Below are 26,398 nucleotides of genomic sequence, written 5' to 3' on the forward strand. Positions count from 1 at the left end.
AAGATCTGTCACGTCACATTTACAAGCGCCTAAACGGTATTTATTGTTTGAATTTTGTGATAAAATTGACAGAATCGAATCTGAAAGCTGAAATTTTTTTATTATTAAAGTGTTGAATGCGTCTCCTGAGAGTTGGCAGCCACACCCCACTGAACATTAGGCCTACATGACGATTTAGAGGCCTAGCAGTGCAGCAGCATTCATGTAAAGTAATGGAATATCTGGAAATATCAGGTAATTTTAAAATGGAAATTATTAAGTTACACTTAACACGTTATAGTTATATGCTCATATTCAATCCAAATCGCTTTTGTGTAGGCTAGAGTACATATTGTGGCACATTTGTTCAATTTTTGAGTGAATTATTCAGTCATGTCGGTTTTTGCAATTAATCATTTGAACGTCTTCATAAAATTGTCAGAATAATTCATTAGTGGATCGGTCTGGTTTAAAAACACCAATTCAGTTATAAATGACTGGTAAGATCGTGAAGGTCAAACGCTGGCGTCCCTGTTCGACCGTTTCCCAGAGTAGGCTCGATTAGGCTACGCTTAACATAATTTTAAATCTTGCTTACTAAAAAATGTTGATAATTGTGATTCTTTAAATGTGTTCAAAAATATTTGTGTGTCCATGTTTGTGTGGTTTGTTGCTATAGCCTACATTTCAGCGTCTACCTAATCACAATGAAATATTATCAGAGACACACTGAAGCAAAATTGCAAATACAAAATTATTTTTTACTTTGAACGTTTTACAGTTTATTTGATGGTTAAGTGGGAAATTGTAATCAAGGAACACGCCAGTGTTTTGTTTTCTAGCGAGCGAACTAGTGGGAAGGATTGAGTCAGAATTGACAATGACGTGAATGCAGCTAACAGAACACACGTTAGAGGGCGCTGTGGCACTCCAAAAATTACTTCTATTGAACCTATTCAAAATTCTACCCTCATTTATCAGATAAAAGCTAAATCACTTCTCCTGCATAATAGCGCGCTCTATTCTTTTATATCTTTTCTTAGTCCATGTAAGAAATAATGAGATGGCTCATGTTCTATTCATTTTACAAAATTATTGCAATATTACTTACAGGCCAACTGCTATAGAGCAAAATATGATCCTGTAGATCTGCAGATTTTGTTCTTCTATATACAATTAAATCACGCCACACTTTCATTAGAGAACACAGTTTATATTTAACAATGACAATCGTGACATAAATAAAATGTACATATGATACAACAGAAGATGGTTAAAAAAAAATCCTAACCCTCTGAATGATTATTGCCATGAGCGTCAGACAATAACATTTCACAAGCACGGTAAAAATTATTGCATTCATCTCATCAGTGATTGACAGATAAACAGACCATGTAATATGTCAATACGTCAATTCCGGCGAGGTGCTAAACAAACCTCAAATAAATTTTGTATCACTTAAAAGTGCTATAAAAGGTGCCCACACTCTCATAAAAAAAGAAGTAGGTCCCAACACACACATATACATACCATCTGCTATATGGACTCTTTGAGTTTCCCCTCACAGAGCTTCTCAAAGGGGAATATTAAAAAGCAAATTGACTCATAGGAAAGTGGCTTCCCAATAATCCCATTCACAACTTCCAGTGTAAAAAGATTCAGTGTACAACCCAGCATCATACGACACCATACCTTAAATAGTCTATTGATGAGAACATTCCATGCGGAAGAACGCCACAGTCATTGTTGGTAAGGCATACAGCAGAAATAATTCATAAGATCTCCTCGGTACAAATTGGCAAAGAAAATCAGACGTTTAAAATTGTGATCAAACAATATAACAAAGGAAAACACGACATACAGTGCTTTGGTGGCGACTGGGAGGAAGGAGAATCAGGTTATTGCTCTGATCTGGGACAGGAACTGGATCTGTATTGCAGGTTGAAATGCTTTGAATGTCTCGCGATCAGTCATAAAGAAAGGTGAGTAAAAGTGTTTGTGTACCTTCTCCTTACAAGGCACTGACAAATGCTAAACGAACTTGATGAAAGACACTTCCAGCCAAAGGTCATGCCACGGCGGTCTCTATTAAAGGAATTCAGGAAGGCCGCCGAAAGGGGAAGTGAAAAACGAGAAGTCCAGATGCGACGTGAACAACCTGTCAGGGTCGATGGACTTCCTGCAAATGAAAAGTCTTTGGAAGTGAACCGTCCCCACAGGATATTATGACTTATTCTTCTGATATTAATGCGCAGTAAAGACCGGAGGGCGAGTTTCATAATGCAGTTCCAGCGGTGTATCAGCAGCTTGGTGATGTCGTGATGGGACTCTGTAGGTAGGTGAGGCTGCTGGGCTGGCTGTGCGTCACCACTGACACGGGGAAGCTGAAGATGAAGGGTGACGTGGGTGTGGAGGAAGACTTGGGGCCTAGAGTGGCGGAAGGGCTGGCGGCCTCTACAGAACAGGAAGTGGCCAGGACCTGTGACTCAAACTGCAGGAGCTGACCCATGAAGCTAAAGTTGGGGGAGATGATACTGCGCCGCTGTTTCACGAACTCGAAGGCCTCTTCCAGGCGCACCCGCTTCTTCTTCATCAGGTACGCCAGGCAGATAGTGGCCGACCGCGAGATGCCGGCCTGACAGTGGACCAGAACACGGCCGTTGGAATCTTTGACAGAGTCTGAGGAAAGAGCAGAGAGTTTTGTTAAGCATAGATAAAGCTCAGATGAGTCATCTTACCGCATAAGCAGTGAAGCTGAAGCCCGCAACTTTTTGAAACATCATTAAAAAACATTCAAGACTGGTTCGAAAAAGAGCCTGACTTTGTACTAGCTAGTCATTAAATAAACCAACGCAAACAACTTAAGGTTTTGTGAATCAAACTATGCTGATCATGGGTTACTTTTGGTTTTGCAAACCCAACATTTTATGTCTCATGACATTCAGTTCAGGCTGCAATCTCACAATTTGAAATTTGTGATTGAAACATGGCTGGAGATTAAACAGTGAAAGCTAGACTGACTATAAAGGTCAACCAAATTATTATTATTACACTGTATTAACCTTCAGTGAGAATGTAAAGTGTTCTTCAACCAACATATCTCCTGTGCATCACTAGAATCAAAAAGCCTATCCAATCAAATAAGACGGTTTCTGATTGACATGTAAAACGACCAATCAATAAAATATAAACAATCAGTAATTTATGAAAAGATACAAATAAAATAAATGAACAATTCAATCTAAAATGAACCAATGAAATCATAAAATACAATATTTTCAAAATATACACAGTGATCCGTGTGTATTATTACCACTCAAAACACCCAATTCTAGAAATACATGTATAACTGGTTATTACACGTTCACCCAAAGCTGATAGTCACAGTTGGACAACAAACACTCAAGAATTCACACTCATAAACACAGACACCTCCGCTCCGTAATCACAACATTTTTTCTTTTGTCAAATCAACTTAAATCATTTATGTAGTTCAGATAACATCATATTTTGAGTTTCTGGTGATTAAATCAATCTCCATTGTATTAACTCAATTTTTCTATTTCAATGAACTTAAAAAATTAAGGCAACCAGGTTACTTCATTTTTTTAAGTTAAACCAACAATATTTTTTAGAGTGCAATAAGCTGCAAATTAACAAAAAAATGACATGTGCATGGAACAAAGAGAAAATAACCTCGATATCGAAACATTAGTCAGATGTTTTTCTTCGTGTGCTCTTGACTGTCTGCATAAATGCCTTTGCACAGCCATACACACCCAGATCTGAGGTAACTCCAGTATCGAGGCACCCCTGAATGGAGGATGAGTCAGACTCTGGTCCCTAAGCTCTGCACTCTGACGCATACATACAAGCACACACACCTAGGACGGTGCGATCAAATGCGGCAAGCCTTCTTGTGGGCCTAGCTTTAGTGCAGAGGATGCTGAGCTGAAATTGGATATACAGGATCCCCCCCCCCCCCCCCAACCTCCCTCAGTCGCGGAAACCCTTTTATAAGGAAGACCCACCCATACCGCAGAATTCCTCCCGTATTTTGCACCTTTGGGCCTTTCATTTTCATCATTGTGTTTATCTATATATCAAAACACATTCTTCAAGCTTCTTTATGCTACATGCATAAATGACCAAGCTGAGCTATTGCAATGGGTGCTAGCCTCAAAAGGAGGGTGTTATTGTTGCAAAAGCTCTGCAATGCAGATCAACGTTTGAATTGCTGATTAAATGCATGTCATTTGCAGTTAAAAGGACCTATAACGACCAAGACTAATGTACGAACGCTTACACCTAACCCAATTTACATACATACATACATGCAAACATACAACATAAATATTATTTTTTATTACAAAAATAAATCATACCTATAAATTCAATGGCTTCAATGAACCAAGAGCTAATGTCCTCCTTATGGTTGTCTTCCACCGGGATACACTTGTACTGGTAATCCCCTTCAAAATGGTTTGGGCAGTTTGAAGATACATTCAATAGAGCAGAAATTCCCATTCGATCTAACATGTCCTTTTTAGACGCATGGAGAGCACTGCCAAGAAATAAAAAGGGGAGGATTTCCACAGGCCCACCCTGTAATAAAAAAGGGACACAACTTTTATTAACAAAATATAACTTACATTTTAATAATAACAAATGCATTTATTAATTAAAATCAAAATGGGTTTATTAATTTGTCTTTATTATTCATAAAATGACAGGCCCTTCTCAATAGGCTAAATGATGAACCAGATTTACAGATCCAACTTCAGGTCGTTTACAGCTCTATTTGCAATAAAAAGGTCACTCTAAAAATGTCCAGTTTATTTATTCGGGAAATTCGTATTGATTCGGCCCGCTGTTATGTCATTGATGGCCTGCTTAACAAGCTGTAGAGACAGGAAGTGATCGATGTGGGAATCAACACTGAAGCGTACTGGAGTGTCTGACACAGTACACCCCCGTTTCAGAGGAAGGCCGGACGAACGCGCTCAAAAGTACTGCTATATCAGCCGGAAAGAGCAGCGGATGACAGCCGTCAACAGGACGTTTAATGTTACACAATGATGCCCATTAGCTGACCTCAAAGTATCCAGCGCTGCTAATGTAGTTACCTGGTCATGCTGGGGAGTTGCGCAGAAGGTGCAGCTGGTCTCCACACTGGACTGAGTGCTGGATACGGGCAGGGTTTTGGTTTTCAAACAGTAATCGGGATACTGTGTGGAAAATCTGTCGTAGCCTCCTATAAAGTGAAGAAGAAGAAAAAAAAAACAACAACTCGTTAATGCATCCATCTTAAATATCTAGCTGGCCGTTTAAAGGGGTTTCAGGACTAGCCTGGCCAGCTTGAATCACCTAACCGAATTTTATTTGCCCTTAAATTGGTATTTATTTGAATGGGATTTTTTATTTTATTTTATTGTTTTGAGGTCAGACAGTGGGAGGACTTAGCCTACATTTAAGATACCACCTTAACACAATTTTCACATTTCAAGAATAGAAAAAAATGCAGTAAATAACTGATTACTTGTAACATTTATTTACCATGATAGCCTAATCTCAACAACAACAGAACAACAACAACTCATATTTGACATTTTAATTTAGGCCCACTCTTTTCAGGCAAGCCATATAACATTTTTAATAAAAATAGACAGCCTTAAATTATTATCAAGCCTCGCAATTTACCATACTAAAAAGGGAATATATTTTTATTAAATAAAAAAAACGTGAGGCATATTTAAAAGTTGGATTGTGACTATGAACAGGTGTCCATATGGTGTGAGAATGTGGTTTCTAAACGGTCAAACAGCTCAAGGTGGTCAAGTTGTAACATGTTAGCCGGTCAACCAGCAAATGACCAGCCTGGACCAGCTTAGTAAAACAGCTACTATCTTAAGCTGGATTTTCCAACAGGGAATGCATTACATCATTGACATGATGCTTAGATTTAACCACAGTCAAAACATCTATAGCCTAAACAACAGATATTTCAGAGCATGCCGCTTTATTTCAAATAATGCATGTTGCATCAAAAAATACAATACATATTTTAATTTACCTTTTAGCAGATAGACTTCTGTCCTATACGTATCTCGACACAAAGCGTTATGTACGAGGGTGATTGTGCTGTCTTCTCTCATACTGTTTGCATCGGAGCTCCGCTCATCGTACAAGATCACGGCGGAGTACAGCCCCGATTTTAGACGGGCTCTCGCTTCGTCGTCACCGGACAGAATCTGGTCCAAACTAACGGAGCCTTTCGCTCGCCTCCGAACTATCGTGTTACAGCGAATATTTACGGAACCGCGAAGGTGACCTGCGCTGAACGCTAGGAACGATCTGCAGTCCAAAAGAAGACATTTCGCACTGTCTTCCTTCATCAACCTCTTCAAAACGCTGCAATCCATTTCACTAAGTTCGTCCATTGTGACCATTTTCCTCCTCCGATGGGGACTGGTCACGGTCAAATTGTGGTTTAATGAAAATAATACGTCAAATCCAGCGTTGCCAGTGCGCAGTGTAATGTTGTGTTACCCTCCTGAGAGCTTTACTACCAGAGGCAGTTCTCTTTCCGTTTTATGAATGGGCTTCAGACGATCGCTCCATAAAAGGATCGCAACGTCACAATGGAGATGACGTCTGCTACGAGCTCCATTCACAGGCGCTCTTCATTCATGAGAGTCGGCGACGATCGATGGTGACCGCCGTCACCTTCTAAACCAGAAGTCAGCCATCGAAGGATTTGCTGAAAATTAAATTTTGAAGAATGTCTATTAAATAATACGTGAAAAGAGGATCCATTAACATATGGCTGATACACCCATCATGACAGAACGACGACCAAATAAAGCGCCTGTAAATAGGAATTCACTGTAGGCCAACACAATTTTATTGGAACAAGAAATATAATATAAAATCTGTTAATTAGTTAACTGTAAAAACTGTATTGTCTTCTGTAAGCGTTTAGAAGAAGCACACATGAATTGTTATAATTTAAGGGGAAATTCTAGGCTATTACATTTTTAAATACTTTTTTTCAGGCTTTTTTAAAAAGTTGAAAGTGCTTATTGAAAAAGGAGTCTTCCCATAATTCTCTTCGCGAACCGTTTCATTTGTTTACATATCGAAAACGGTGCGGTAGGCTGTTAGTTGTTGAACTTTAGGCTATTAAAATGTTTTAGGTTTTATTTTATGTCGTGTAAAACATATCCACATATGCCTTTTTATCCACAACCATTTGTGTAACAGGCTACTTTATATGAATAGGCTACGGTTGTTTGTCGAATAGACTATTTATCTTTACACACATCGTGTGGTTTCAATCGTTGGTAAGTAAAGTTATGCTTTAAAAACTGTAATATTTAAATTATTGTATAGGTCAGAGCTCAATGTAGGCCTACTATTAGTAACTGTAATCTGATCTCTGTCCTATATTATTCACGATAATGTTCGGGCAACTTAATATATTTTCTGGTCTATGTGTAAAGGGTTAATTATTGCTGATTAATTATCATTTCCCTACAGGGGGTTTAAGGAACCTGTCTGATTTGATGGAGGCATGTGGGTGAGTTCTTTATTGACTCATGGGATTAAGAAAGCCCCTAGTTAATTAGTTAACATGGTTATCAGTAAAGATAAGCCCTCAAATGCTGAGCTTCCTCTGGTGGGGTTTACTTATTTCAGATATCATCTGTAAAATGAAATATGCATTTGTTAAACAAACAAAAAACTGAACACTTTATATTATTTTATTTGAAAGAAAATGATGCCCTGATGGTGCTTGTTTTGTATTGGTTTTGTGTTTAAAACACATTATTTCTGAAGTTTTCTTAATGAATCCAAAGTTACATTCCCAACAAGCAATTAATACAACTTAAACATATAACATATAGGCTTACTTTTTTTCCATCACGGTGTGGATTTGTAGGAATGCTTTTGCATTTTAAAGCATGCTGTGTTTTTCAGTTCCTCCGGATCTCGAATATAAAATATTTGCATGATTTAACACAAGCTTGATCATGAGACGCCTGTATTTGCATAGTGCTTTGCCATCATTGCTTCAGTTGAGCATAGATCGGAAGGTTCTCTATCCAATAGATGTGTTAACGTTATCACATGACACATCCTCCCTCCCCCCTCTGCTCCAGCAAAGCTGTGAACGTGCATGGCTTTGCATTAATTTGTGACTGAAAACAATTCATTAACACTTTCTAAATCAAATTGTGAAGTGTTAAATAATTTTACTGCTAAGTGATTTTAGTCTAGACTGCTTATCAATGTCCCACTTATTTATAAAAATTGTGAAATCTTATATTTTCTTGCTCTGTCCATTTCATCAGTTGTAATCAGTTCAAATATATCTTCTTAAGGCAGTTGTTTTGTTTGGATAGTATATAGACCACCTTATAAGCAAGGTAATATTATTCAGAGAGTAATTTCCACATACAAAATGGTCTTTACTCAACTCTCTGAATGTTTGGCATGGTAATGTATAACAATGTTGATACTGTATGTTTGGTCTTTGCAGAATAGATCTTCCTGCATATTCCTGCTGCAGAGCAAGTATGGGACTTGCTGGCAAGACATACATGACGCTGCTGTGAGCAAGTAAGAAATGCTGCTGCTGCACAACATAGCATACATGTATTACCCGTTGCAGACAGTGGTGTAGTCTAGTTTTTTGTAGTGAGTATACTGTGATATACCATAGACGCTGAAAACACGACGAGTGTCACACCGCAGTGTAGTAGAGCACACATTGAGCGCTCATTCACAGAAACATGCAGAACATGTTTCAACAGCAGTCTTTTTTGAGCTTTAATATTCATAGACACATAGTAGGCTACATATCGAGATTTGATTCATTGTATCATTACATTTGATTTATTCATTCAAAAATGGCCAAATTGCGTGACGTTACGCTTTACAGGCTAAGTTACATCTGTTGAATTTATGAATGAAAGTTCTTTCACCAAACGATGTTGTTACGAATCCTCACGCTTTTTTAAGTGGGTATATGGAGATCTTTGACATTTCCTAGTGGGTATATTGCGTATACCTGCGTATCACATAGACTACACCACTGTTTGCAGATCTACACAGGTGGAGCTGGGGAAGGTGGAGGGTTTCTGAAGCTATTGCAAATGTTGACCAAGTATTTAAAGGTTAAGCAGCGATCTCAATGGTTGCTGATACAGCAGAAACCAAACAGATGTGCCCTATAGAATGACGTGATTGCATGCTTGAGTTATGGACCTATGGGGTCCATCATATTTGGGGGTCTGTGATATCAAAACGCTTGAAAACCCCTTGCTCTTTAGGCAATGTATAGAGGTTTGAATGTCTCAGAGTGGAAATGAGTTGGTGACGATTCCTTGAGATGCCATGTGGCCTGTCGCCATGGCAGCTCAGTGCACGTGTGTAGTGCTCTGCGTTCTCACGGGGACCATGGGTAAATCATAGCTGTCATAGCAACGATGCGATGGCACATGAAGAAACTGCAAAAGGATGATGTGTTGGCTCTGCGCAGGCGAGGGGAGGAGCAGCCACTTTGAGCCGAGCGCTTGACGTCAAACTCACCACCACATCTGTGATGTGTGTTTATGTGTGAGGATTGATAGTGGGTTGGGAGTGAGGCTGATTTCATGCATGTTCATATAGTATGGAGAGAAGGATGTTATAATCGGAGCATTATAGCTTTGCTTTTATGTAGCCTACTATTTGTACTCATGTGGCAAACAGGAAGTGGTTTAGTCCTGGGGTATGGAACATGAGTCATTGGATACAACACGGTCGACCTCATTATACTGGTCCCACCCAAGAGTCATGTGCTCTCTCTCTCTCTCTCTCTTCGAATCATTCATTAAACATACATACTCCTGCGTATTCAACCCATTTAGCCATTTCCTGTGTGAACACGGGAAGATGCTCCCATGAGAATGTCCTGTCAGTTCAGAGACTGTCACTTGTGCTTGCCTCTGCGTGGGTTTGTATGCATAGTTCAGTTCAAGGATTTGATTGGTCTAAATGGATTTGACTGTGACACATGATTTCAGGCCAAAATACTGAAACAACAATTAATTCAGGAAGAGGATTATTTTCCCATTAAAAGTTAATAGGTTAAGTTCAATTTGCTCTCCAACTATGTGATTATACACTCTTAGAGGAAACGGTTTTATATTAGTAATATTATATATTAACCTTAAAGGGTTCTGTCAGTTGCCTAATACATTTTAGGGGTTCCCATCATAATTTTATGAATTTAGATTTAATGAAACATGAAAGTATAATGCAATCTTAGAATCTTGTTTTATTTAAAACTGAGTCAATGACCCTAGGTTTCAACATAGAACTATTTCTTTTAAGATTAAATGGAGATATTATGGAGATACAGATATTTTTTTTTTTATCTTTATCATCCATTGCTGAAATTTCAGCCATGACTAGTTCAATAGTGATATATGATGGTTATATGCTCTATAAGGAAAGAAGGAGCATTACAGAGCAAAAGAGCATGCTAGTTTGTTATTGTTTTTATATTGTTGTCATTGTTGCCAACTGGGTTATTCATTAGAAAGTATTCATTCCCAGCAAGCCTACTAACTTCATTCCTTCATTCCTCTCGTTCATTCTTGTTTTCAAAATGATTAGCTCTTTAATCATCTTTTGTGCAATACTTGAGTGTCAACAACATGAAGGTCCAGGCCTGAACGTTCTCCTGCATTGTTCAGCAAATGTGTCATCAGCACCCCATTGCTATCCTAGAACATGATTCATCCAATTTAGAGGAAACAGAAAGTTATGACACACGAGTCAAGTGTAAAACCACAGTAAAATATGTAATTGCATAAAGGGGTAGTTCACTCAAAACCGAAAATTGTATCATCGTTTACTCACAGTTACATCGTTCCAAACCTGTATGACTTTTCTGTGGAACACACAAAAAAAGTTTATCTAAAAATATCACAGTGCTTTGTCTGTTTATTTTGTCAGTTTTTTATTTATTAAAAGATCTTTTGTTTTCAAGTGTAGCATGGGGGTAAATAAATGATTCAGAGGAATTTGAACTGTCCATTTAAAGGTGTGCCGTAAAAATGCTATTTTAATGTAATTTGATGCCTCCGGCTCAAGATGTGATCAACTGTGGCTGTTCAAAAAACAAAAAAAAAGTCAGAAACAAAGGCAGCTGAGCAAACTCGTGTTTTGATGAGTTTCAACGGCCGGCCTCATGACTGGGCGGAAATGCAAAGCCACAAGTAATGTGAGTTATGGACATGGGGTAGTGATACTGATGTTTGGCCAATTAGTCACTGTGCTCAGAGGAAACAGATCATCTTGTTCCCTATATGATATCTAGCATATTAGGAGGTCTAAGAAACATTTTTGTTAAAGGTATGGTTCACCCAAAAATGTTGTCATCATTTACTCACCCTCAAGTTGTTCTAGACCTGTGTGAGTTTCTTTGTTCTTGAACACATTAGAAGATGACGACGGTAACTTGACGTCCATTGGAGAAAATACAGTGGAGGTCAATGGTTGGTGGAGGTTCCACTGATTATTATGACAGAATTTGTATTTTTGGGTGAACTGTCCCTTTAATATCAGTTGGACTGAACAATTGGTTCATTATGCAAGCAGTGAAATCTATATAAGAAATATTACTAACCTCTCGAAAAGCCATATTTGTGTCTCAATTGGGTCATAGTGTCCAAATTCTGCTCTATTAGCATCAGCCTATTGAATGCCATTGGCCAGTCACACAGATAGCCTCGCCCTAAACTGACACCATTGGTTGAGCCAGTGTTGCTGTGTCATGCTGGTCAGAATGCGAGTCTCTAAGTTGAGTACCTAAAAGTACATGCCTCAACTTAAAAATATCCCAAGAGACAAAGCTGAAACTTAGTAGCTTCTTCTTTCTTTGTTGCATTGTCTAATATAACCACAGACATTTGTTTGATTTCCATAGCATGTTAAAACCAGCGGACAGGCCTCCACATTGTGGTTTCCTCAGACTAACTCAGCTCTGACCAACAGCAGCATGGCTCACCGCCCTCTCATTAATCCTGTCATCTGACACGCACACACACACACACACACGTCTGCATCTCCGGAAGCAACATCCGCCCCATCCACATTCAAAACACACTGTTTTGCATAAGCATAAGCAAAGCAGTAGTGTGTCACCAGGCAGGATGGGGGTTAGGGCACGGGTGAAGTATTGACCTGACTATACCAGCATAAGAAAACAACTCACGAACATGTGTTTAAAGGGATAGTTCTCCCAAAAATTAAAAATCTGACATTTCAACCACCATTTTATGAATTTGATTCTTGTACGTATGGCAGTAGTTCAGAAATAAAATTTCTATGTCGCGTTTGATAACAACGTAGCACCTACAGCAAACCTAACCGATAGTGATAAAAAAGAAAACGTTCGGTAAAAATGATTTGGCTGAAGCAACCAACGCTTTAACTTGCTTCTGCAAGTATTTGTGCTCCTTTATTATGATGCATGTTTCATAGGACTCGTACCCGAGCGCTTTGTGCAATGCTGTACAGGTGAGCTACCAAACAAATTTAGTATGACTGAAAATTGGGCTGGTCATGTGATGCAAATTGTATTAGGCTAGTTCACAAATCATGCACTATAGTAAAAGCATAATTTTGCCGTCATAAATCGATAATCTGCACCTGTAATTGTAATTTGTGTGAAAATGAATAAACTTTGTTGGTGTTTTACTTTATTTCAGATAGAAACTGCAGTAAATCGTATGTATCCACAAGTTTCCGAGGGGCGCTCATGTAAAAAATAAAATGGGTGAAACTTCCGGTGAGGCGGCGGAAGTAGCATTCCAATGGTATTTTGTGTGTTAGTTAGCGAAGAGGCTAGCTGTTTTTCGGAGAATTATGTTACTATTTAAAGACGCCAATCTTTATGAGAGATGTCGTTACGGAGCTCAGGGACAACATGTGCTGTTCGCGGTTGTATGCATAACCGGACTAAACTAATTCAGTGGCTTAAACGTGATTGTTTTGAACATAAGCTGAAAACGAAATCACAGTGATCCTGCCAGAGCCCGTCTCTGATCCTGCCAACGACTGTAGTTTCCATCACCTCCCAAAAGACGACGAATCTTTCTGTGTACATTTGTTTAAAATCTTAATATTCTATAAACTCTATCAGCATGTGATTGGCTGTTCGCTACTAATGTGACACCTAAACTCAGGATCAAAGCCTGTGTTGACAGAATACCAAATGTGCCAGTTAATGTATTCAAGCAGCACATTCATTTATAATTTTGAATAAACTCCAAAGCACAATGACTAAGTGTGTATTTTTTATTTGAATTGTTTGTCAGCTCGCACAACTGTCTGCCACCATGCCTTGATGAGTATTGATCATTAATAATGTTATTATAATACTCCCAATCAACTACTGCGGAGGGTAAAGGTACTGTTATTTCACCCTTTTGAATTTCGTTGAGGTTGTGTTCCCACATCGTTAGCTAGTTTGGATCGCTATAACTTGAATGACCGTCAACTGTTGAATGAACGAGTGTCAAGCATGTCAAGTAGCGCTTTGTTTACTTCAAACCGGAAGTCGCGCCCACTTTTGACGCAAGGCCTCATAGGCGTAGGAAACTTGTGGATAGGAATGTTTTTGGAGATTTTTCCAATGTTCATTTCCTCCCCCTCATGTCGCCCCAAACCTGTATGAATTTCTTTTAGCGTTGAACAGAAAAGGATTTATCTTGTAGAATGCTTTTAATCTGTAAAAAGCGTCAAATATTGTAAAAAAAATCAGTTGGCAACTTAAAAAAGTGAGAAAACCTGTTGCCATAACATTTTAAGTATAAACTTCATGTGTAATTGAAAAAAATAAGTTGGAATTGTGTGGAATTGTCAAGTTCACACAACTTTTTTTTTTCAAGTACGCATGGTTTATTTATTTATTTATTTAATTTTAACGGGTTTCCTCATTTAACCCAACTGATCAATTTCACTGTGTACAATAAAACTGTCGTATCCATTTACTTTTATTGTACATAAGCTAAGGGAACAAAACAAGGCTTCCTGGATGTATCTTAAATTATTTACATATCTCGGTAGGCAATCCAATATTGTATTTCAGCATAATCCTCTTTGGCCCCAGCTACACATGCTACGTGCTCCTAAAATATATATCTCAGTGCTGGAAAGCTCCAGTCAGATCTTTTCCTTGTACCCCCTACACGAGTGTCACATACTGCAACTTGTGTTATGATTGGAGAATGCAAGAGTGTGGTGAAGTATTCAGGGCAAACAGTCGTTAGTTGCTTTTCAGACATCAGTGTCATCATTATTCATGCATTTTGCACTCTGTTCGTGTCACATGTCAGCGCTGAGTGATGCAGAGGACGGAAGTAGGTCTCACATCTCCTGTGATCATATCTTTGTGGATGACATCATCTTCACTCCCCTCCCTTCCCCGGCCAGACACGGGTCACATGATCGGATGGGGGGGGGGATGATGTACCAGATTAGAAAACAGTCTTAGATTATGCAGCTTCTGTTTTAAAAAATCAAATATCTCCTGTTTGGAGTCATTATTGTAATTATTACTGTGGGAGTAATCGTTCTTATTGAAAAATCCATCCCAACAGAACCTGTTTTGTGGACGTGTTAAAAGTTTGCCTGTGTCTGGTTACACAAGCCCTCATTAGCTTTAATCTGTTTTGTAAACCGATTAAAACATGCTTGCCCAGCATAAACTAAACAACTATGTCACCCCATTCATGAACACGGCTGCAGGGGGAGATTATTATATCCAGCCTCGGTCTAACATTATTACTGTATTCTAATAATGAAAATGTTGGATGGCACACATTTCTACATAGGGCATTATCCTTAGAAATATTTATCTTTTAATTTTTTTTATTAATAATCAGTTTATTTACCCTTTCTACAGCATTACAGGATGATAAAAAAACGTCTTACATATATATATATAAGTTATGTATAAGTTAACAAATTGTGCACAGCATTTTAAATGTCTAACAATTGAGCCCTGTTACCAAAGTTATTGTAAAAATAAATAGTGTGAGGCCCACAACATTTGATAAAAACAACTAAATTGTTTTATACATTGTGTTTAATGAATTCATATTTCTATTTAATGGGTATTGAGGAAAAAAACTAATCACAAATCATGGTTTAAACCACATGTTTACTTGTCTGAAACTTTGATAACAAGGTTGCAACAATTCCAAACCATTTATAAAAAATAACTCAAAAAAATAAAACATCTCATGTATAAGGTTAAACACCTCCGTTCACAGACCACTTAAAATAAAAGAAAACCCCCTTCATTTTAGGAGTTTCAAGACTTGTGGAAAGTGAGATAGATTCATATTACCACTTTATTCCTTTCAAATCAGTCCTTTTTATGCTAAACTAAAATCACCATGTGCTGTCAAAGTAGACTTCCTGTTGCAGAGGATTCGTTTGAGACATTTTGCATATCTTGACCTCATGTTTTCCTCTTGCAGATCAGTTCCTCTAGTAGTCCTGATAGCTTTCTATGTGCTAAGCGGCTCCTATCTCGTTTTGCTTGGGTGCATAAGAGGGCGAGCTTTACCTGCTACTTAGCAACAGAGCATCACTTCAAGCTGCTTCGATAAGTGGTTTGCGAGGGTAGAGCTCACGTTTTCTATTTTAAGCATTCAGCCGAATGTGTAACTTATATTGTCAGCATGTAACTGCCATGCTTGCTACTTTTGACCTGCATATAAATGTAATGAACCAATGTACAGAATGATAGACAGTATATCCTCTACTGTATATTAATCACACAACTTACACATTGTACATGAAGCAGAATGCATTACAATATAACATACTTGTGCAACCATTTCAAAAATGTGGGGTCGATAAGATTTTTAAAATGTTTTGATAGAAGTCTCTTATGCCCACCCAGGCTGAATTTATTTGATTAAAATAAAAACAACAATATTATGAAACATTGTTACAATTTATAATTTTGTATTTCAATATTTAATATGTCATTTGTTTCTGTGATGGTAAAGCTGAATGTTCAGCACCATTACTCCAGTCTTCGGTGTCACATGACCCTTCAGAAATCATTCTAATATGCTGATTTGGTGTTCAAAACATTTCTTATTACTATCAATCTTGAAAACAGTTATGCTGCTTGAATTGTCCCAATGCTTTGTTTCTAAAATACGCTGTAGACCAATCACAACAGTCTGAGCCATTAGACCAATCAGAGCAGAGTAGCTTTTGGAAAGGCGGGGTTTGGAGAGACTGAATCTACGAACAAACCGTTTTCATACTTTTTGAGAAATGAGGTGATGTCCAATGTATATTATGAGAAAATTGAAGTGTTTTTTGACCTTGGATGCATGTAAACCTATTGTGGGAGATTAGGAAGTTCCAAAACTAGGATTTTTTTAAAAGAGCATAGATACTTTTGTGTTATCCGTGATAAACAAAAATGCAGGATTCGTTGCCGAATAGAAAGTTCAAAAGCATTTATTTGAAATATTTGTAACATTTGATTTAATGCGTCATTGCTGAATGAAAAAAACAAAAAACTTACTGAACCTTTTGAACTTTTGAAGGCTAGTGTATAACTTTTGTAACATAACCATTAAAAAAATGACTAACTATAAACTGTGAAAATGAGCTTGCAACACAGCTGCTGTTTTGGGACATACGCTCTCTTCACAAGAAACCCTCTATTCTGCATCAGCAGTTGGCAGGTTTACTGTGAGCCAATCATTCATACTTTAAATCTCTCTGCCACCCCAGTACATGTGTTTTATAGCCAGACCCGCTGCATTATTGAGCAGCAGTGGGATTGTGACTTACATAAGACTTTAAGGAGATTTTTAAAATCAGCTGCTTTCTCCAAAACATTGCTTGAATATGCAGGTCATGGAGACATTACCGCACGAAACTAAGGTACTTTCTTATGAATGTCAGCGGGATGAGCGGATCTGATGACCCCTGCTGCTTTTGAGCATGCTTCCAGTTTACTCCTCATAGGTCTCATGATGTAGGTCACAGCTGGACCGGGTAATAGAAAACCATCAAGAAGATAAACAAACACACACACTTTTGATACGTAGGCGTTTTGGGCGAGTATTAGAATGGAGCAGTTATGACGGATGATATTAGGTGGCAAAAAAAGGTGTCTCTTCATTTCCTGTTGAAGCTCCCCTTGGCTCAGGAGTGGTGACAAATGCCAGACACAGGAAGCCTTCCCTCTCTGTGTGAGAAGAGGAAGCAGACTTTAGAGATCAGACAGCTCCTCACCTCGGTGCTCTCTCACTGCAAAAAATCATTTTAGTGTTGCTTCATGGTTTACATTTAAATCAAGCTTAAGGTCATTTTTCTTATTAAATTTTATAAAACAAAATGGCATTAGATATTAGGAATTTATCTCGAATTGAATATTAAAGGGTTAGTTCACCCTAAAATGTCATTAGTTACTCACCCTCATGTCTTTCCAAACCCGTAAGACCGTTCATCTTCGGAACACAAATGAAGAAAAGGCAAATACTGAGCGGTCGTTCTGACGAAGAAACCGGAAGCGCTGCTCAAAACGACGTATTCTCGTCGCTATATAACATTAAATTTGAACCACTGTAGTCACATGGATTATTTTAACGATGTCTTTACTATCTTTCTGGTCCTTTTAAGCGTGATAACGTGGGGTTAGAAAGCTCTCAGATTTCATCAAAAATATTTTCATTTGTGTTCTGAATATGAACGAAGGTCTTAAGGGTTTGGAACGACATGACATGAATTTATTTCATTTTTGGGTGAAATAATTCAATTCAAATTTATTTGTTTAGCGCTTTTCACAATACATATTGTTTCAAAGCAGCTTTACAGAAAGTGCATTTCAAAAATTTACAAATTTATCTTTGAAAAAACAACTCACACTCTTTTAGTTCACTCAAGTTCACACTCTTTTAGTTCACTCAAGTTCACACTCTTTTAGTTCAGTCAAGTTCACACTCTTTTAACCCCCCCCCCCCCCCCATCTCTCTCTCCCTCTCTCTTTGGTAACGTGACTTTAAAGTGTCTAAACTGAGATATACACGGACCAGATGCACTGTTGAGCAATCAAAATGCCTTTACTGTGATGGCTTGTGGAAAGAAACAATAATAGGCAGGAAAAACAGAGCAGGATGTTGCAATTTATTAGTCAAATGTTACTAGACTGGCATGCTTTTGAGATGCTTTTCAGGCCAGTCTTTCTATTTCTGTCCAGTCACACAGTGTAACCTTGTCCTGGATGATATCAGTCTGTTGGGGAGTGCTAGAAAGAGGAATAGAGAGCAAATAATAGCAAGAGAAAGTGTAACAGTGTGAGTGAGGTCGGTGGAAAGCAGATGTTTTTTTTCTTGACTGGTGAGCTTCCTCTCGAGAATCTGTCACATAGGCGATGTGTTCTTGCTAAGATGTTGTTTTCGTCTTGTTGAGGGTGTTTTTGTGCTCTGTCTCATCATGGAAATCGGAGCATACAACAATAATACTGTAACCTCCACCAACTATTTCCTGAGAATTTCTTAAATCTCATTCGTGTGCCTCACTGACCGGAAGTGTCAAGTTGAAGTAAAAGACAAGCTGAGTGCAAGTTTTGCAAGTTTTATGCATGTTTGTGACAGCTGTCATAAAGTGTCATTCGATCAGTTATGACATTTTTAATGCAAATATCCATTGTTTGAGATGTCTTTGTTATGACATCTTGATATAAACCAGTACATCATAACCTGTCAGTGTCTTGTCAGGTGGTTGGTTTTGACATTGGCTATCATGAAGCCATTCGAGACAAAGTCACTGACAGGTTATGATGTATTGGTTTATGTCAAGATGTCGTAACAAAGACATCTTAAACAATGTCATATTTGTATATATGGTGGTAGATGGATGGAAAAGCTTTAAAGACATTCTTGTAACAATAAGAAAAACAAATATTTTAACCATATAATATCATAATGTCCAGCTGCACTAAGTCTTAATATTAATCTAATAAAACACTCCTTTTGTAATAAAAAAAGGAAGAAAATTAAATCACTTTTTTTAATAACCTGCAGCAATTTCACCTCATATACTTGCCAATTTGACTATTAAAGAAAAGAGCACAAGTAAGAGGCAGCAAATGTGTGCCTTGGAATCACAGGCCAATGTTAAAATGACACTGGGAAACACGCATGATTATTATGCCCTGCGTTATGTTCTCAATGGTTTATTGAGTGCACAAATGATGCAGCTTGAGCTATAACTGTGCCCTCAGTCCCAGGCTTGTAGTTTGTGTTGATGAGAGTTCCTGCATCAGGCGGGATGACTCAGTTCTGCTGGAGGTAATTGAGGACTCTGATGTGAGGAGGGGTGGAGAGAGAGCTCGATGTGGATTGGGCTGGGGGGGTAACGGGTCTTGTCTTTGATTTACCCTAACAGACGATAAAAAGCTAAAGCAAACACATCTTGCCATGTTGGTGTAAGCTGATCAGTGGGCAGGACAGGAAAGAGAAAAGTAACACCTTCACTGGCAATAAACAAGCCATCATTTACTGTACTGATACTTTTAAGAGTCTGGATGGCATGAGGAATGCAGAGCTTTAACAAAACAAACTGACTAATTGGTATGCCGAAACCTCTAAAACACGTAAGACACCCGAGACCAACGTTTATCAAGGCAAAAATGCATTCAGAGGCCTTGTATACCTGAAAAGATTTTGAATTTAACATCATTAAGATAGGACTTATTCATATTATAATTGAAATAATACATAACGGCACAAATAAAATATTAAAATAAAACAAATAAAACATATAAATATTATAACCGTAATACATGAACACGTTTTATAGATTTTAGAACTTATAAAGTATATATTTTTGAGGATTTATGTAAGGTTTTTTTTTGTTTGTTTTTGAAACAAGCCTCACCTTGCTCAACAAGGCTGCATATTACAATATTAATATAATATATTATTACAACTTCTGATCCTTCAGAAATCATTTTAATATGGGTATTTGTAAAAAAACAGTTTTAATTAATATTATCAATGTTGAAAACAGCTTTTTTTTAATAATATATATATAATCTGGATAAATTACTGACAGTGATCCTGATTAATCATTTAAAACCTTAATTTGTAACCCTATAGTAAACCTAATTAGTCAGAAAAGCACAATAGTCTGCTCTTTTTATTTATTGGTTAGTTTTGGAGCAACGGAAGCCTGCTCCGTCTGATGGATTATTAAAGATTGCAATATAATGTTCTTACTGTAATTGTTGGAATGCAAATCTGAATAATATACAGAACACAGTGGCACTGCCAATTCAGAAATAAATCATAACAAATGGCTTTAGAGCTGTATGTTGTTTGCAAATTGACAATAAGAATAATGATGATAATGAGAAGAAGCATGATGAATGTTCTGTTATAGCACAAAGAAAATGAAGAGGATATTGTTGCCTTGTAGACATGTGCAAGTCAGATCCGACTTGTTTTCATATGGAATATGAGAAACACAAGTAACATTGTACATTATGTATTGCTCATTGTTTGTTCATGTTAGTCAATACATGTTTAGTAAGTGTTACTGAAACATTTTGACAAGGCACCTGCTTTACATCTTGGATTATTCTAATATTAAAACAGCTGCATTATGTAAATGCATAGTTAAAAGGAAATTTCTGCTTTCAGTTTATTTGCTGAATCACAATTTGTTGTGTCTTATATGGAGCTGTTCAACTGTGAGACCGGATTTAAAACATTTTAAGACTCAAATCTCTGCTCTTTAGTGTCCAAGATTGGTGCAAGGCCACAATAACAAGAGTGCTTTTGTTGAGTCTTTAGCGGTCTGTTCTAAAATCATGTTTCCCAGCTATGTGAGTCAGTGAAATGTGTTGGAAGTTGCTGGAAGTTTTGGCAGACAGTTTCCGCTGTCATTGCTCATCTTTTTAGCAACTGGCAAATATGTGACAATGGATCTTGTTAGAACTAAACTCAAGGTCCTTTGAACTGGGTTGCATTCAAGTTGTTTCACCTTAACAAAGTATGCTCTGGTGAGTTGTTTTTACAGCCGATTGGCGTCAGTCTGGGTAAAGGGCAGTGCAGAGTAATTGAGTTGTCAAGAAAATCCTATTGGGTCGGTTCAGGGAGAGCGATCAGCACATGTGCTAGATTGGATTAAGGAACAATATGAGGATACTGTAGCCGTCCAGCACACGTTTCTAATGCTACCAAGAGTAACAATGCATGAGCATTAGACTATGAATGGGTATTTTTGTACTTCCTATAAAGCATTTGCAAAAATTCTGTAATATATGCAAATGTATTTGAAAGGGCAGTTTAAAAATGTCATTGAGTCCCCTTGTGAAAAGAAGTCCTCAATATCATGCATATTTAGGGATTTACAGGTTTTTTTGGATTTAACTGCATGGTATTATTATCTTTTCAAAATTCCACCTAATGTCAATGGGAGTTGCTTGACCACATATGCCATTTGTGCCGTCACCTGAGCCATAAATGACATGTGACTAATCACATGGAAACACATTTCTTGGATACAAAAATCACATCACAAATTGGCTGATGGCACCTCAAGAACAGTTTGTCACAATATATATATATATATTATATATATGTAGAAAGATGCTTTTTTTTATCTGTTGGTGCAGTTATGACCAGCATTGTTATTGTCAACTAAAACTATCAAAAAATAGGTTAAATAAAGTGGGGAAAAATATTATTGTAAATATAAAAGTACTTTAACTTATTTCAGTTATGTTTTTATTTTAAATTGAAGTACGAAACTGAATTCTAAATACTAATAGTATTATAAATAGTATAAAGTTAAATAGAAAAAAAAACCCAAATAAAACTGACAAAAGCACACAAGAAAATAAACCAAACAATCTAAAACTGAAATATACTAATAAAAGCTAATAGAAAATATTAAAGGAGCTGTATCCAAGAAATTTATTTCAATTAATCATAAATCATTTTCCCTGATATATCACTAAATATTAAGAAATCATGTTCATTTCAAATAAAACTTATATCACTGACAGTCCGGCCAGGATATTGTCATTTAAAAAGTGAGGTTGCAGCCCTCAACTGATGTTGATGTTGTCATGTTGTGTTTTTTTCTGATGCGCCACACTCCACCTATATACCAATCTGTTGTGGCATTCGGGTTGCCAGCTCTTCTCTAGTTATCTCAGCTGCAAATACAAACGTGTCGAAATCGGATAAAAAAATGTCTAATGTTGCGAAACAAAAAAAAAAACTTGATATGAATCCGAAATACTTTGTGACAAAGTCCAAAATAAATAATTAACAGGAAAAAAACAGCATATCTGGCAACCTCGAGTCAAGGGGTGATACACCACTCAACAGTAATTTGAAAGTGATTGCAGTACCAGTTTTGGCCATAGTCTTGCATACGGCATCTTGAATAAATACTATAATATACATAAATAATATTCAAAATGACATTGTTTACAACATCAGCAGGGGCTAATTGGGACATGCTAACAAGCTAAACCGAGTCCTTGTCTGAACACGTTCCAAATTTTATACAGAGACATTGATTAAGACAATGCATCAGTCATAGAGAAAACGTTAGGATAAGACTTTATTGCAATGGAGTTTCAATTAATGGCTTCTCCTGATAGAGGAGGCAGGAGAGCAGAAACTCTTGGGATGAAAAATGACACTATTAAATAGACAGTTGTGGTACTCTTTGACTAATCGGTTTTGGTCCCTGACAGAGCTGCCCGGGGAGACAAACGGCACAGGGCTTGAGTTCACACGGTTCAGAAAAAGCGCAAGACAGAGAAAGAAATGTGCTATCATTTTTAAGTAGTGCTTATTAGTCTTTAAACAACTCATCCATGAGCAAGAATAATCTCTCGAATACCTTCGTTTTGGAAATACAAGGAAGAGAAGGACTTAACATTGGAATCAACCAATGTCAAATTTAGTCGAACATCTGCATGTGTTTGCACATGTACTGTCCCCTTTGGCACCCTGTTCTTCGAAAGGCCTTACGCAGGAACTAAACTTCACATGAATGAATGTTAGGCCTGTGGTGTGGGGTTTTCATGGCCTTCAGTTTAGCTAAATCCTATTGCTCCATTATATGACTTGCCTTTGGCTGTGTGCAATGGAATGTGACACAGGAACTGGAGAAAATAAAACTAAATCACCCTTCCGGCTCAGTCCAGTCAGAGAAAAATGGGTTGTTTCAGCTTCGTAATTGATTTAATACTGATTCTTTTAGCGATGGTATTGGCCAAACCTGGAGGGTAATATGGTGAAAGTGCAAGTAGTTTGACAGAAATACTTGGAAAAGAAATACATTATGTTCTGTGGTGTCTTAAGCTATTGTCATGACCTACATATGATGTCCATGCCTACGTGAGAATTGTGGGGGTAAAATCGACTATATGCTCACTTGAATGCAGTCCCATCAGAGCTGAATAAAATGTGTTTTATAATGATGTTAGTATATTATTTAAAGTTAAATAACCATTACCTTTATGCTATAGTCATGCTGGTCGCACATTTCAGTTACAAATGTTGTGGCTGGGAAGATTTTTTTTATTGTTTTTGAAAGAAGTCTCTTATGCTAACCAAGTCTGCACGTATTTAATCACTAATATTAATATTGTGAAATATTGTTACAATTTCAAATACAAATGTAATTTATTCCTGTGATTGCAAAGCTGCACACTGTAAAAATTAATATGCTTTATCTAATCAATAAAATTGATGGCAACAGATTACAAGCAATATTATTAATTAAATTGACTAATTAGAATTGAGTAATAATTAATCAAATTATTCCTTAAAAAATTAACCATTTAAAATGAATAAAGTTTAAACCAAAAAAATCAAAGATTAATTAAGAACTATTTTATATTGCCAACAGTGAAGATAGCAGAATCACTGAAGGAGAAAACCGTAATTTTAAAACAAACCTAATAGAAACACTGATCACCATAATGGTGACTTAAATGTACGTTTTACTCACTTTAAATGGTTAACTTTAACTTAAAAGAATTAATTTGATTAATTATTATTCAATTCTAATTTGTTAAATTGAATTAATAATAATATTGCTTGTAATCTGTTGCCACAATTTTCTTTTACAGTGCATATTCAGCATCATTACTCCAGTCTTCAGTGTCACATGATCATTCAGAAATTATTCAATATTTTATTATAAATCTTGAAACCATATTTTTGTGGAAACTGTGATTAAAAACAAAAAATACAGTAATTTGTTTTACAATACAATAATTTACAATAAAATACAATAATTTTTTTTAGAACAGCATTTATTTAACCATAAACAGAATTTATGGTTACACTTTATTTATTTATTTATTTTTTTTTATTGCAGGTTAACAAAACAGTAACACATACCACACTTTACACTTTATTTAAAGGTGACAGTTACATTGGACTTACTCAGTAAGTACAACTGAATAATATTTAATGTTTTAAAAGTATCTGTCAATCTCCCTCTGGATGAATTTGTCGTAATATGCGATTTTAAATGTGAATCCAAAACATGGCAATAGCACTTTGTTCGCTGGCTTATTTAATTAATGGCTTAACACACACACAATGCCATTCTCATGCTAAGCAGCTAGCGCTTACGCTAGAAACCAGCAAACCAGCCTGGAGCTGCACGTTAGCTGGTATTTTAGTCCTAGTGCGGTACAGGAAGCCAATTCAATCGTTGAATATAGCTGCAAGCAGCCATTACCGGGGCCAAGCGCAAAAAGCGGCAACATATGCCAAAATGGCAAGGAGTGGCAGACCAACTGCAGCAAGGAGCAATTAAGGGCATTTTGAGAGAACTTTGGGCAAATGGCTAAGAAAATCACATAAACATTAACTTATAAGACGATTTAATGGGTTATCACTTTCTAACAATAGGTGGCGCAGTTACGAAATAGATGTGATGTGGTCAGAGTGAGGTGACAATGACACATGCAAAGTTTGGTGTCAAAATGTGAAGGCATTGCAGAGATAAAGCCTAAATAGTAATTTTGGCAGCATGCCTAAACTTTGATGCTGTGGTATACGAAAACGGTTTTGTCTATCATCGTGCAATTCATAACTTTTAGTCGGCACGGTCTGGAGATGATACGATTCAATTTTCGTGAAAATCGGACAAACGGTCTAGGAGGAGTTCGAAAAAGAAGGTTTTTCAAAGAAATAAAGATGGCGGACAGGAAGTTTGGCTGATTATGGCAAACCTGATATCTATGTTTTCGGCATAACCCAAGGAATCTATTAAGATCAGTTTCATTGCAATAGGCAAATTTATTCAAAAGTTATTAGCGTTCTCAGAAATTAATTATAACTTTTGACCAACAGGTGGCGCTGTCTCAAAATCTTTTGAGTACCTTCAGGGCACGCTGCTTATGGCACACACTGAGTTTCGTAATGTTATACCAAAGCATTTATTTAGTATAGCATTGTATTTCACAAAACTGTATTGAAGTCAATGGGAATTTCACGTTTTGTTCTATTATAGCGCCACCAAGAGGCTCAGTCCCACAATTTTTTTTATGTGTCCTCAGAGTGACCCCATACATATGTGTGTCAATTTTGGTGCAAATATCTCAATTCACTTCCGAGTTATAAACATTTATATGAAAAAACACGTAAAAAATGACTGACACATGACTTTGTTTGAATTTTACTACCCCTTACTATCAATATTTTCGCATTTGGGCATTAGCGTATAGTTAACAAGCTATGATTCCGTGTTTCTGGCGGTGGTTTCGTCTCGATCGGAACAGCGGTTTTGAAGATATCGCCAAGTGTTTTTTTCGCGCTAAATCGCTACGCTACACCAACCGTAACACGAAACCCAGCATGTTTAGTATCGTTGGACTCGGCAACGATTCAGGAACTCAAAAAATGACTCCCGTGAAAATAAGTGTACCACACCCAAAGTTATAAGCGTTTGAAAAAAAAAATTCACCACTAGGTGGCGCTGTTTCAAAACTTCTCAGGCTTCTTCAGGGCATCGTACTGATGACCCATACCGAGTTTCGTAACAATTCGTTCATGCGTTCAAAAAATACAGTATTTTAGCACATAATTCAAAATGGCCGACAGCCAAAATGGCCGATCTGGGAAAATTGGATATCAGTCGACTCGGCATGATGCCCTAAATCTAACGAGATGAAGTTTATGATTTTTGGACAAACCGTTCAGAAGTTACGAGCAAAAATAGCCATTTTTCATATCTACGGACCACTAGGTGGCGCTGCGCCGAAACGCTGCATTTAGCCTCAGGTCATGCTTGTGATGACATGTACCAAGTTTGGTCTGAATAGGATGAAGCGTTG

The 26,398-nt window shown here is 37.2% G+C and overlaps 2 protein-coding genes and 1 long non-coding RNA gene across 3 annotated transcripts in view; 1 reads left to right on the forward strand and 2 right to left on the reverse strand.

The window, feature by feature from the left end:
• Positions 1 to 1,171: 1,171 nt before the first annotated feature.
• On the reverse strand, positions 1,172 to 6,555 carry dusp4 (dual specificity phosphatase 4). Its single transcript, XM_039688335.2, has 4 exons — positions 6,053 to 6,555; positions 5,106 to 5,233; positions 4,365 to 4,584; positions 1,172 to 2,658 (listed from the first exon to the last, which is right to left on the reverse strand). Exons 1-4 carry the CDS (start codon positions 6,426 to 6,428, stop codon positions 2,279 to 2,281), a joined length of 1,104 nt encoding a protein of 367 aa, XP_039544269.1. The 5' UTR covers positions 6,429 to 6,555; the 3' UTR covers positions 1,172 to 2,278.
• A 387-nt stretch (positions 6,556 to 6,942) lies between these two features.
• LOC120490842 (5-hydroxytryptamine receptor 4) overlaps positions 6,943 to 26,398 on the forward strand; it is an 80,576-nt gene continuing 61,120 nt past the window's right edge. The window contains exons 1-2 of the mRNA XM_089123576.1: positions 6,943 to 7,558; positions 8,522 to 8,601. The gene's annotated coding sequence lies outside the window, so the exon portion shown is untranslated. The remainder of the gene's footprint in view (positions 7,559 to 8,521; positions 8,602 to 26,398) is intronic.
• Positions 8,615 to 12,009, reverse strand: LOC148970805 (uncharacterized). Its single transcript, XR_016147620.1, has 3 exons — positions 11,660 to 12,009; positions 11,424 to 11,490; positions 8,615 to 10,921 (listed from the first exon to the last, which is right to left on the reverse strand). It is a non-coding gene; the product is annotated as an uncharacterized LOC148970805 (long non-coding RNA).

The sequence above is a fragment of the Pimephales promelas genome, chromosome 19 (genome assembly GCF_988280905.1).
Source record: "Pimephales promelas chromosome 19, fPimPro1.hap1.1, whole genome shotgun sequence".
Classification (NCBI taxonomy): Eukaryota; Metazoa; Chordata; class Actinopteri; order Cypriniformes; family Leuciscidae; genus Pimephales; species Pimephales promelas.

Coding starts and splice junctions, on each gene's coding strand:
- dusp4 (XM_039688335.2), bottom strand. CDS start 6,428: ATGGTCACAATGGACGAACTTAGTGAAATGGATTGCAGCGTTTTGAAG. Junction 5,234..6,052: donor AGAAGTCTATCTGCTAAAAG/GTAAATTAAAAT, acceptor TTCACTTTATAG/GAGGCTACGACAGATTTTCC. Junction 2,659..4,364: donor TGAAGCCATTGAATTTATAG/GTATGATTTATT, acceptor CTCTTTCCTCAG/ACTCTGTCAAAGATTCCAAC.